Genomic DNA, 13,843 nt, shown 5'->3' on the forward strand with positions numbered 1-13,843 from the left:
ATAGCAACATTCCCCCCCTCATCCCAAGCCTGTGGTGCAGGTCTTGCTGCCACACTGCAGGGAGCCTTAACTGGTCACAGGGAATGGAAATTCCCAGAGTGCCAAGAGGTGGCTGCTCCCCTGCCTTGGAGACCTTCCCACCCTTACACATACTGCAGTATTGTTAGGAAATTTTATGAAAAATGAAAACTCCTGGGGCATTTCCATCTAATTCCCTGATACCAACAGGATGTTGGGGGGCAGAACCTGGGAGAGGGAAAGCTAGAAAGACTCTCAGGAGGTCATTCACTATGTTTCCTTTTTTTTTTTCCCCTCAAGTGTAACACTTTGCAATTATGTTTAGTAAACATTCTCTTTCCATTAATGATCCTTTCCCTACTTCTCTGCATCACTTTGAATTTTGGTGTTTTTCTGAATTCCCCTCAAGCTTCTCAACCAGGTCTGGTGGAAGGTGTCCCTGTCCATGGCAGGAGGGTGGAACTGGATGACCTTTAAGGTCCCTTTCAACCCAAACCATTCCACAATTCTACAATTCTCACATGGAGCCATCTTTAGACACAAAAGTGCTCTACATGCCACCATTCCTAACTGATTAAAATATTTAAAAGCATCAGGACAGTAGTAGCCATTCTATTTACCTTTCAGTGCCATGCTTGCACGTTCTAAATGTGGAAATGTTTCTAAAAGAGAAGTTTCATGTAACAATATAGTTGGAGCATTGTCCCTGATAACCATCTCTCTCACATTGCTCTCGTTGCACAATCACCCAACTCCGTTCCACTCTCCCTTCTAGAGTGACCACACAGAGATGCTACAGGAAACAATGCCTCTAATTTCAGCTCTGTACTTGAGGGCTTTGCTAACATTATCTGCACATTCTAAAAATTCTACTCACATTGGTTGGTGTGGCAGAAACCACACTATGGGAACAGCTCAGTGCAGGGTGAGTGTTGGTGTGTGCTTGGGGCTGGGACAGCAGCAGCTCTCTCTCCAGCTACAGGGTGACATGGTGGCCCAGAGATGGATGTCCCATCCCTGGAAGCATTCAAGGCCAGGTTGGACAAGGCTTGGAACAACTTGGGCTAGAGGAAAGTGTCCCTGTCCATGGCAGGAGGGTGGTGCAAGGTGATCTTTAAGGTTCCTCCCAACCCAAACCACTTAGGGAACCCATGATGGCCAGGGGACAGCACCTTTTGGAGAGTTGGCTCCTCACCCAGCACTCACAGGACAACCTAAAGAGTCCTTCCTCATGGATAATTCACAGTGGCAGGAAAACAGTCCTCTGGAAGTGCTTTATCCAGGCAGGATTACACCTGAAATGTACACTGAGCCAGGCAGCAGCACTGGGAGCAGCATGGAGACCTCTCAGGGGGGTCAGGGAAGCCCATCCTCAGCCCTGGTGCTGGCTGGGCAGGAGAGAGCTGTAAAAGTGGTGAGATCAACCCCATCTTTACACCAGAGAAAATTCCATGCTTAGGAGCTCACCTTGGCATGTAATTCCAGATCCACTGATCAGATCTGACCAAGAGGGACAGGGGATTTTTCTGAGCTGCAGAGCTTCTTTCAGCATCCTTTTTTTTTTTTTTTTTTTTTTTTTTTTTTGCTTTCTGGCCCTGCAGTTGAGCCATCAGAGCCCTGAGCTTGCAGGATAACCCAAGATCCCAGGCTGCTGTTCAGTGCTTTGGAAGTCTGGATTTTCTCATTTTCTCTATTTGTTTTTTTCTCAGTGTGATTTTGAGCAAAGCACTTGACCATTTCTGTTAGTCCAGCCTGAATTTTATTTTAAGATCTATGTTACAGTGAGATAATTAGTTATTTAAATCACCATGTGCAGTGGAATCATCCAGAGGGAAGATAATTGAAGAGGGACACAGAGTGTGATTACCTCTCTATATTTGAGAAGACTTTAGAGAATTTGGAGTGATTAAAAAACTTTTTCCTAAATGCCAAATATTATTCTTGGATTGTTTAATATGTGATCCAGAAGAAAAAATTGGATGAGATAATTTTCAGTTAGTTTCTGGGTACAGAGAGCACTGCTGTTGATGAGAACCTGTATAACCACCTTCATCTTACTGGGAGCAGACATTGTTTCCCTAAGGCCAGGTTGTGGAAATGTCATCAAAGACCTTTTGTGGCCCATAAATAAAGATTATTTTTTCTTTAGGAAAAAATAGCCAGTAGCAAGGAGTCAAAAATCTTAATGTGAAGGCAAAGACCCTCAGCATTAAAGTAAAAGGGCAGAGAACCATGAAGCTGCAAGATGGATTCTACAGAAGTCCCAGAGCATGTTATGTAGGTCAATAGTTACTGTCTCTGCAGATCTCCTCTGAGGAAAGGCTCTGTTATTCCTGCAGGAAGCCCTCATCTGCCCTCCTGACATTAATTTAACAATTAAAGTTCCCTTGGTGGCACATAAATAATGTTGACAAGTCACCCCTGATGTGCTACGTGCAGCTTCCAGAGTGCTCCTGGGGCTGGGAGGGCTGGCAGCAGCTCTGAGCTGAGTCCTGTCAGGATAAGGAAAAACACCCTGAAAATGTGGAATTAAAGCTTTACTAGAGCAGCACATGGGTCCTCAGAGTGCAGCTCCTGGAAGTAAAGACTTTTCCTGGAGGAAAAGAGGAACTAGAACAACAAAATTATAAAAACAAAGAACTGGAAGGGATCAGGGAACTGCCTTTATGATATGAGTGAATTGTGTTTTCTTTCTTTTTTCTTTGCAAAGAAAAAAATACATTTGTGAGTACACCATTTGTTGGGGTTTTTAAAATTCAGATTACTGCTGTTAATGACTTGTGCAATGATCCAGCCAAGATTATGAGGCTTTGGGTTTGGGGGCAGTTCAAACCTTGGACTACAGTCATCTAAACTTAATATAAAGATGCATATTCCAGGCTGTGGAGCATGAGAATTAAACTGTAGTCCTGAAATTAAAAACCCTGTAATTTTCAAGACCAAACTAGAGCTTTTGGCCCAAACCCAAGCAGGTGATTACATTCTACCTCCCTCCCTTCCCCTCAGAGTTAACCTGGTGTTTTGTCTCACTTTGTGCAGCTCTTACATCTGGGTATTTCATGCTGGGAGCAGGGATGAATATATTTATGGGAACCTCCAAACACACTGGAGTAATTTGGAATAAAACTGAGACTAGAAGAGCAGTGTGTTATTACCTTTGAGGCACTCCATGGCCTGCACAGGGCTGGCTGTCACGTACATCCCAAGGTTCCAGGGCTGTGACCAAGCAGAGCCAGGCCCTGTTATCCCATCCTCCCTGACTCATATTTGTAGCCAGTGTTTGTGGCACCAAGCACCTCTGAAACACTTCATGTTTTCAAACTGCTGAACAAACATGAACAAATAGTTCTGGCTGAGGTTTGGTGAGTCATGGTTTGTGCTGACTGAAACTCCTGTTATCAGGAGCAGCACTGACAAACAGGTACAGAGGACAGACTGAAACGCTCAGGGAAAGGCTGCACAGGGCTGGGAAGGATGAAGCTGCACTTTCAGCACTTGCTCTACTGGGCAAACAGAAATTGAAGTCTGATACTCAATAAATCTGTGTTTAGCAGGACTGAAATATCAAAGTGTTCCTATTGCTTTCCTCTGGCACTGCTCGTCTCTTACTTAGGTTATGCTTCATGTATTCAGGGAGACCTCATTTTGGCCTACCAGTGCCTTAAGGGGGTTATAAAAAGGAGGCAGAAGGATTTTTTAAACAGGCAGGGAGTGACAGGAGAAGGGACAATGGTTTTAGACTGCCAGAGGGCAGGGTTGGGTGGGATGTTAGGAAGAAATTCTTCCTGGGAGGGTGGTGAGGTCCTGGCACAGGTTGCCCAAAGAGGCTGTGACTGTCCCTGGAAATGTCCAGCACCAGGTTGGACAAGGCTTGGAGCAACCTGGGATAATGGAAGATGCCCATGACCATGCCAGGGGCGGGAACTGGATGATCTTCAAGGTCCTTTCCAACTAAAATCATTCCATGATTCTATATTTAGATTTGTTGGTGTATGTACAGTAACACAGCAAGCAGGATTCTTTCACAGTGAGATCCAACCTTTTATACCACCTTGGGAAAGTAAATCACCCCTCACTGGGTGCTCTGGAAAATGGGAAGAGCCTTAATTGGCCTAATCCCAAGGGAGTCATCACAGGTCACAGGTACTTTTCCAAAAATTAGAAATTTGGGAGGTTGTAACAAGCTTTAAAACACAGAAGAATCATGTCCTCACCTTGTAGATCCCATCTCCTACAGACTTGGACAATCCATTCAGATGTGTCCAGTTCTCAGCACAGTGATCCCTGCCACTGGTACTTTTAGCAATGAGTTTATTCTTCATTATAATTTTTAACATAAAAGCACCAGTCCAGATGGGTGTTGTTGAGGTTTGAGCAGGGTTTGGGGGGGAAGCCACAGCAGTTACGATCAGTATTAGTGTGGTAGTAGCGATATGAGGTGGCAGCTCTCCAGCTCAAGGCCTCTGCAGCCTCCTGGAGCTGAGAGCAAGCACAGCTTCTGTGCAGTGCTGGGCACTGCTTAGCACAGCTGAGGAGAGCTCTGGAAAATGGGAAGAGCCTTAATTGGCCCAATCGCAAGGGAGTCATCAAAGGGTGCAGGTACTTACCAAAAAATTAGAAAATTGAAAGGTTGTAACAAGCTTTAAAACACAGAGGAAACATTCACAGTTAGTTTTAGCTGTAGCATTTAGGAAAAAAAAATATTAAGTGACAGTAACACCTGGCGGGGAAAAAAAAAGTTAGAAATTTTGAATTTTGAAAGGCTTTATTGCTTTTATTTTACTGGAACACTGATATATATCATACAAGTTTCTTAGTGATTCGTTAAGACATCTATGACTGATATCTGAAAAGTTGAACAAGAACACAGAATGTCTCCTCCTGCAGCTCGAAACACTGAGTGTGCAGGTGTCACCCAGCCTTACTCAGAATAAAAAAGAAAGGCCAGCAGAGCTTCTGTCTCCATCTGCAATTTAACCAACCTTCCAGCCAGTTCATTTACTTCCTCTCGCTGACGACAGTTCTGGTTTGTGCTCCCCCCCGAGTGAGCTCAGGGCTGTGCTGCCACTGACCACAACGGGTGCCCAGAGAGCAGGAATGACAGAAAAAGCAAAACCAGCTTTGCATTTGATCTCCAAACTGTTTCCTCCAGTTATGTGGCCGATTGGAGATTAAACCAGTCAGCTCTTCCTTTTTTTTTATCTTTCTTTTTTTCCTTTTCACCTACGTGTTTTTTTTTTTTCTCTCTCTCTCTTTTTTTTCCTTCTTTTTCACATTTTCCAACCTAGCCAGCGTGGAGGCAAGGCACATCAAGGCAGAGATGGGGACTGAAAGAGCCCTTGTGCTGGACAGGCTAGCGAGCAACGTGGCAAAGAGAAAAAGCTCAATGCCTCAGAAATTTATTGGTAAGAACAAAACCCCTTTTCATCTGCAACAGTTAAATACGTGTGGGTTGGTAACAAACAGTACAATGCCTCTGCTTCTTTTAAATATCCTGCTTAAGCTTAGTATCTAATACAAAAAAATAAAGCAGCACTGATTTTTGTGATGGGGTTTTGGCAATTTGTTGTAGGGGGTTGATTAAAATAAAATGAAGTTATTCTGTTGGCTGCTTAAACTGGATGGAAGCTGCTGTTGTGCTTTGTGTCTTTATGTAGGTGATTTATAAAAATGTTTTATGAGCTTCCACGTGCCATTTCTGTACCTATGTATTTAAAATGTTCTCTGCTAGGATCTAGAACAGGCAAAGAATAGGAATGTTAATGTTTTCTCAGCAGGAGTTGAAGATTCCTGCAGTATTCATGTGTGGAATAAGGCCTAAAGGCAGAACAGTATTGGATTTCTCTTAGTCATTCTACTAAATTTGTCTATGGTTAAAAAATATCAAATCCTTTCTTGTGGTAATTTAAGCAAGCTGATGTTTCCATAGTATTTTCTTTGCATTTAATTGAACATGATCAGAGTTTTGCATGTTGGGGATCCTAAATACTAGTTGGGCAGGTTCTGGGTTTCAGTGAACACCTGACCCTCTTGGCCAGTCTTATTTCATCAACCTGCCTTTAAAGAAAATAAAATTCAGCCCTGTGTCCTAAGGAAAACCCTTAGTCAGCAGTTATATAATATTGGTGCTGATGAAGCCTTATTTGTGCTCTTTGTAGGGTCACATAAGGTAAAAAGTGGTTTGTTGGTTTTTTTTTTTTATGGCCCAATATAAAGTTCACCCTCTGAGTGGGGCTCATGTGAGAGAGGTGTGGGCTGGGAGGGCAGGCAGGGCTGCTGCAGCCAAACCCCCAGCACAGAGTGCACCAGCTCCAGAGCAAGGTAAAGGTGAGCAGCTGGATCCATCCTGGTGAAGCTGCACAGCTGCATCCATCCAGCTAAAGGTGAGCAGATGAATCTATCCAGGTAAAGGTGAGCAGATGGATCCATCCAGGTAAAGGTGAGCAGCTGGATCCATCCAGGGAAAGCTGCACAGCTGCATCCATCCAGCTAAAGGTGAGCAGATGGATCTATCCAGGTAAAGGTGAGCAGATGGATCCATCCAGCTAAAGGTGAGCAGATGGATCCATCCAGGTAAAGGTGAGCAGCTGGATCTATCCAGATAAAGGTGAGCAGCTGGATCCATCCAGGTAAAGGTGAGCAGCTGGATCCATCCTGGTGAAGCTGCACAGCTGCATCCATCCAGCTAAAGGTGAACAGCTGGATCTATCCAGATAAAGGTGAGCAGCTGGATCCATCCAGGTAAAGCTGCACAGCTGGATCCATCCAGGTAAAAGTGAGCAGCTGGATCCATCCAGGTAAAGCTGCACAGCTGGATCCATCCAGGTAAAGGTGAGCAGCTGGATCCATCCAGGTAAAGCTGCACAGCTGGATCCATCCAGGTAAAGCTGTGCAGATGGATGCATCCAGCTAAAGGTGAGCAGCTGGATCCATCCAGGGAAAGCTGCACAGCTGGATCCATCCAGGTGAAGGTGAGCAGCTGGGTCCATCCCAGGTAAAGGTGTGCAGATGAATGCATCCACATAGGGAACCAGCTCAATTTTTGAAGGTAATGGAGCTCTTAGTGGGTTTGGTGGGTATAACTAGGCTTTCATCTCTGAAAACTGGTCTCATTTATTTATTTATTTTACATGAGTGTGGCTTTCTAAAGGTCACCTCACTGCACAGCCAGACCAGTACACTCCATCTGAGTCTCTTTGGTGCTCAGGATTGAAACTGGACCTGTGGGACTTGGCCCTTACATGTCTTGCTGTGGTTCAGAAAGCAATACTAATGCAAATGGGTTTGCAATCCTTTAGCTTCCTCTATTTTAGCAGTTTTTCACCTCTCTCATTGTGCAATCACCACCAACTTGACCTTTATGTATTTTATTAAACACTTGTGCAGCAGGATGCACCCCCTCAGCATAAGCCTAACATGAAGGAGTGGGTTTGGGGTTTCCTCTGTGAGCCAAAGAGTTCCTGTGTGGCCCAGATCCTCTGGGATTTGTGCTAGTGCTGGATGGCATGAACTGGCACTGCACACACAGGTGATTGTGTGGAGAAGCTGGAGAACCCATCAGAGATCACCTAAAGGCACAAAATTACCCATTTGTGAAACTTGCTGTTTTTCTAAGACTTGTGTGATTTTTTTTTTCTTTTTAAATTACATGCAAACATTCCCCGCTCAGTCCTCTGTATCCCTGGGAAGGATGTTTCCAGGAGCAGGCTGTCCGACCTTGGTCTGACTCCTGTGCCTTTCTGACCTGTCCCTGTCAGAGCTCAGATCTGCCAGGCCAGTGCAGGGATCCTTTGGGAAATCTGGGAATGAGTGCTGATGTCTCGTTTAGTCAGGAAGCAGGGACAGGGATATACACTAACAAGGCATCTTTGTTTGGCTCGTTTCTCTGAATGAAGTCTATTGATTGGAAGAAAAACCCCTTTATTATAATTGGAGGGCTCTGCAGAGATTCAGACAAGCACCAGGAGTCTCACCCACTTTATTTTTCACATTTCCATCCCCACTAGCTGCCTCATGTGCACCAGTACAAGTCCCACACAAGGGCAGCGACCACCAGATCCTGCATTTGACTCTTCACCTCCGCACCAGGCCCCTCTCAGAGCCTTTTCCTGGGGGACTTTAAAATCCACCAGGACAGAGGAATCACAGAGCTCTGTGAGACCCTCAGTGATCATTCAGGAGTTGGACTCAATGGTCCTAGTTAGGATATTCCACAATCCTATGATCATACATCATGTTTCTTTATCTCACTTCACAACAGCAACTCTTAATACCAAAATTTTTCGGGAGTCTTGCCTATTTTTGCTTTTGTTGTTATTTTTTTTCTATTTCAATCCCAATTTATTCACATCTTTCACTTGCCTGGAGCTGGTTTTATGAGTCACCCAAAAATACTGCAGCATTTTATTTCCTTCCATGTGAAGCTGGACGGCGAGTGGTGCTGCGGGCTGGAAGCAGTTACACTCTTGTGGTTCTTTAACCTTTTGGAGTGTTTTAGAAAAGTAAACGTGAGCTCCTGGTTTTGTGCCTCTGCAGTGAAACCCCAGAGTTTCATACACATTGAGTCAGGGTGTTGACAGGTGACTGATAAACATCTGCACCACTCAGTTACCGTAACTAAGAGATTCGTGGATTTAATGTTTGCGAGTCACTTGCATGTGAAACCTTTCATCTGGTCTTTTTTCTTGTATTTTTTTTAAGCTATGAACAATTTTATGCTTTTAGTAACCACAGAATTCAGTTACTTATTTCTAGACATTCACCTCCAAAATGTTTTTAGTGTTTTTGGGGTGCAATTTATTTCCTCCTTGCAGCTGGCACAGAGAACAGGAGTTGTACTGTGCTGCCCAGAGAGGTGTGAGCAGCATTTCAGGTGCACTCTCCTCCACTTCTGTCCAGTCCAGAGCTTTCCAAGCCCCAGCACACCCAGAAGGAAACTTTTTTTCCCACTAACCCTGTATCTAGTGACCCTAACTGTGGGGGGTTTATATCTATATTTATATCTGCCAGCATTAGATTACCTGAATGCCTGTGTAGAGGTCCAAGAAGCCAGGTGTGGTGCAGAGGAAGCTGTAGTTGTCAAAGGTTAGTGGGGAAAACCAACTTCATTGTCCAAGGACTTGTCAAAGATGAATCTCTCAGAAGGTACCCTCACCACCTCCTCTGTTAGACTGGTTTGCTTCTAAGCCTGAGATTTAAAAAAATATGAAAAAAACAAATACCCCAGCCAAAAGGTGCTCATGTCTAAGAACAGCCTCTTTCAGCAGAGAACATATCATGCCCCATTCCCAGAGATTTCTGCCCTTTAGAAAAGTCATCACAGGGTTTAAACAGCTCTTTACCTCTTGGGACTTCTGCTGGTCAGAGTGACCCTGAGATGTGTTAGAAAGTTTCTTTTCCCAGCCTGGCAGTTGAAGAAGGAGTCAGAACTCTTCAGTGCTCGTTCTCAAGGTTGTTTATTGTTTCTTATCCATAAAATTATTTCTCTGACACGCTGAGGTCCGTTCAGCAGGTCAGACAGAGGCACACTGACCACCCTCAGGGTGGAGTTACCTTTTTGTACTAAAAACTACATGTACATTATTTACAATAACTTCCCAATACCCATCACCTATATTAGACAGTGAGCTTCTACTCTAAACCAATCTAAAAGTGCCACCATCACAGCAGAAAATGGAGGCCAAGAAGAAGAAGGAGAAATGCTGGACACACCCAGATTCCTCCATCTTGCCCCCCAAACCCCTGTTCTAAAAACCCCAAAAAATCTATTTTTTCACCCCGTGACAAACAACCTATTATCTACTTAGACTTTCGTGGCGTGCAGATCCTCATATAAGGTTGGTAATTTTTTTCCATGGTCATAATCAAAATCGCAGTTGTCTTGGGCTCTGTGTCAGGGTCTCTGAGCCCCCTGGCAGGGGTTTGGGCAATCCAGGACAGCCAGAGGGATGTCTTGAATCCTGACATTTACCCACTCAGGTAATTATCACCTCTGATCTCTGGCAGGTGAGAAACGCCCCAGCTTCGATGTCAATTATAACTCCAGTTTCCTGTACGAGAAGGAGAGCGAGCTGATGCACGGGCGCATGATGGACCAGGCCATCAACAACGCCATCACCTACCTGGGGGCCGAGGCCCTGCGCCCGCTCGTGCAGACCCCCCCAGCACCCACGGCCGAGATGGTGCCCGTCATCAGCAGCCTGTACCCGCTGCCGCTGCCCCGCGCCGACGTCCCCAACGTCCCCAACGGCACCGCGCCCGAGCCCGAGAAGAGCCACCTCAGGGACAAGAGCCTGTCATCCGACAGGGGCCTTTCCCCCAACAACAGCGGCCACGACTCCACAGACACTGACAGCAACCACGAGGAGAGGCCCAACCCCACCTTCCACCAGAGCCAGGTGATGGCGGCTCCCACCCGCAACGGCCTCCAGGCCCTGAAGGATTTCCCGAGGCCCTACGAGATCATCAAGCCTCCCGCCATCTGCCCTCGCGACGCCTTCAAGGTCATCAACAAGGAAGGGGAGGCCATCGGGGCCTACCGGTGCGACCACTGCCGCGTGCTCTTCCTGGATTACGTGATGTTCACCATCCACATGGGCTGCCACGGCTTCCGCGACCCCTTCGAGTGCAACGTCTGCGGCTACCGCAGCCACGACCGCTACGAGTTCTCCTCGCACATAGCTCGGGGAGAGCACAGAGTGGTGCTCAAGTGAAAGGACCGGTTCTTCTTCCAAGGTCAAAGGATGTGTTTTCTGTCAGAGGGGAGGCTTGGTTGGTTGGGGTTTTAATTAGTATAATGGAATTTTCTTGAGTATTTTTCTAGGCCAGTTTTAAGTGTGTCACAAGGTGACGCCTTTTTAAATTTGTCTTTCCCGATAATTCAGTGTTCTGTAGCATCTCTGCCTGGCTGCTGTGGTGAGTGGGACTGTGGGAAACACCAGGAGCAGAGACTGGTTTTGATATGAACTTTATTTTTTGTGAAACTTCAGAGCCATTTATGATGTTTTCAATTTTTAACATGTGTTTGTTTTTATAGAGTTTGCTTTAAGTCAGCACAAAAGGTTTTCATGCCAATTCCCCTGCTCATTCAGGTGAATAGTCAGAGGTGTGTTGGAGGAGCTTTTCCTAGTTATAATCCCAGTGGCTCATCACCAAAACAAGGAAAATGAGGGCAGGAAAAGGGAGGGATTATTAATTCTCTTTTAAGCTTTTCCCCTAAGCCCTAACAAGAGTGTGGCACACTTTCATTTTTCTTACCCCACTGTTGACTTTCTTTAAAGTTACTCAGTAAGAAGAAAATAAGAAATCAAACCTATTTGGGGTTGGGATTTTTTAACAGTACATATTTTTGGGATACCCAGTGAGGTATCCCAAACTGGCTCATCCATGTGGCCTGGAGGAAATCCCAATTTTCATTGCTGGAAACTCCTCCTTTCTGTTGGCTGCCAAGAACGAGGATGAAGCTGTGCTGTGTGCTGTGCCTCTGTCCCACAGCAGGACATGTGGCTGTGCCATTATGGGTTGGCCCTGGCTGGCTGTGGACAGGTGAGACCCCAGGCAGGGGTGTGAGAGCCACACCCACACCAGGACAGCCTTTGGAGGTGCTGCTCCACACCCTGAGCAGGTGCCATCCCTTTGAAGTTGGTTTTTACAACAGTTCCAGAATCTCCCCGTGGCCCCACAGCTGTGTTGGTGTCCCTGTGCTGGGGAGGGGTTTGGTAACGGCTTTGCTGAGTGAAGGTTTAGTCTTTGCAAAATATTTTTGTATCCTGTAGTTAGGAGTGTTCTGATGGACTTTCTGCATCCCTTGTGTGGTTTGAGAGCTGTGTTGCTTTTGTGCTATCCCTGGTGATCCAATCACTTCCCTGAGGGGAGGCTAAAGAGCTGAGGGTCAAGAAATACTAAAATTCATCCCTCCCTCTGAATTCTTTTGGCTCAGTTATTTCCTCCCTGAATTTTAAGGTACAAAATAAGAAATTTACATTCATGTTTTCCACTAAAGGTGGATTTGGAGTGGGATAAATCAGCCTGCAGTGTGTCTGAGTATCCAGAGTGCTGTGGAAGTGCAAATCCAGGATCTGCTATCCCTGGGGTTGAGGAGAACTCTTCTGCTCTTATGTGTGGAGCTGTAAAGCAGGTTCAGGATGTTTCCCAGAGCTCCATCATGAGAAAGGTGCGTGTTGGCTCTCCCCAGGTGAACAGCTGTGTCACAATGTGACCATTGCTCCTCCTGTGAGGGAGGCTGCAGTTCCACCAAGGATCAGCCCCAAGGGCCAAACTTTAGGGTCCAGAAAAGAGGGGGAAAGGGAGTGAGAGAATTCCCAGAGAACAAAGAGAAGGTTCTATTGCTGCCCTGACATTTCTATGTCTGACATTTTTTAGGACATTGTGGTTGTCTTTATCAATTTCTAATTTTGTGACAAGCTTGCTTTTCAATGGCTTAGTTTTCAAGACCAAAGAATTGTCAATAAATGAATAAAATATTTAAATAATGATGATGTCCTGACTCGAGGGCAGGCAAAGGCAGGTTCTTAAAGGAATCCACACAGAGAGAGACCTCCTGGAGCCATCCAAAAATCTTATTTTCTATAAATGGATTGGGTAATGGATTCATTTAAGAATCCACAGTGCTGCCCTGGCTTGGGAGATGGGAATCCCACTAGGCCATGTCTGGATGCTGAGGGGCTGTGCTGGCCCAGGGCAGGTCTCTGATCTTCAGGGGCTCTGGAAACCACCTTGTGTGGGAAAACAGATGGGAAAACCACTGGAACTGGTTCTGACCCTGATTTATTCTGCTCCTGACTTGGTTATTTTGGTCTGGAACAGGTTTGGAGCATTCTCCAGAGCCTTGGTGCGTCCATCTCACTTGGTTTTCCATTTACTGCCCCAAGAGTGGGCAGGGGAGGCTCAGAGAAGGAGCTTTTAGCACCAAGAAATGAGACTCTGGTGCTTAAAGGTTTTTTTAAAGTTTTTAAAATGTCAGTAAATAAATATCCACTCTGCCAGCCATGAAAACAGATCTGGGAGTGATCAGAGCTGGCTGAGGAGTAAGAATGAGTGCTGAGGGTTCCTGTAAATTCCACAGGTGTGATGGAATCTGTGTCCCCACGGGGTGCTGAGCAGTGGTGGAGGCTGTGCTCAGCAGAACCTGTTACTCAGTAGAGTAACTGACACAGTCAGAGGTGTAAAATAACATCATCTGCTCCTCTGACTGCTGGAAGATGGTGTTGGACACGGTTTTGGTTAACAGAGGAACGGTTGAACCTGAGAGCTGTGGGGTGGGGGCAGCTCAGCCCCTCGCTCGGGCTGTGGGGTGGGTTCGTGGTTCCCGGGCTGCCGGGGCTGTGTCAGGCAGATGGAAACATCCCGGCGGAGGAGGGTGGGGGCTCACACCAACCCCCCGGCCCTTTTAGCACCTGCGTTACCCGGCTGACGTTGTTCGCGCTTCTTTCATTCCCCCCTGACACCTCCTGCCACAAAGAGCTGGACACGCTTGAGAAACAGAAACGAAAAAAAGCCGAGAAGAAAGAAAGCCAGAGGATCCTTTTTTTCTTTTCCCTTCACTTCCTTCCAGCCCGGGTGCGACACAAACACTGAGGGGTTTCTTCCCCTGCTGCTGCCGGGACACTCCGAGGGTTGGGTGAGACAGAGGGGGCTCGGGGCTGCGGACAGCGAGTCCCACGGCGTTTCCCCATCCTGCTTTGTCCCTTAATAAGAATTTATTTGATCCAAAACCCCTCAACCTTCTCCTGCCTGGAGCCAAACCCCTTTAAAGGCTTACAGAAGACTTCAGTTGGTGTTGTGACAGAGAGATCCTTATCTGCTG

The 13,843-nt window shown here is 46.1% G+C and overlaps 1 protein-coding gene across 3 annotated transcripts in view; it reads left to right on the forward strand.

The window, feature by feature from the left end:
• Nucleotides 1-12,510, forward strand: part of IKZF3 (IKAROS family zinc finger 3) — a 35,426-nt gene extending 22,916 nt beyond the window's left edge. For all 3 annotated transcript variants that reach the window (XM_059869236.1, XM_059869235.1, XM_059869237.1), the window contains 2 exons: nucleotides 5,307-5,423; nucleotides 10,024-12,510. In XM_059869236.1, coding sequence (XP_059725219.1) covers nucleotides 5,307-5,423; nucleotides 10,024-10,730 — 824 coding nt within the window. In that variant the 3' untranslated portion in view covers nucleotides 10,731-12,510. The remainder of the gene's footprint in view (nucleotides 1-5,306; nucleotides 5,424-10,023) is intronic.
• Nucleotides 12,511-13,843: the final 1,333 nt, after the last annotated feature.

This window comes from Haemorhous mexicanus, chromosome 28 (assembly GCF_027477595.1).
Source record: "Haemorhous mexicanus isolate bHaeMex1 chromosome 28, bHaeMex1.pri, whole genome shotgun sequence".
Lineage (NCBI taxonomy): Eukaryota > Metazoa > Chordata > Aves > Passeriformes > Fringillidae > Haemorhous > Haemorhous mexicanus.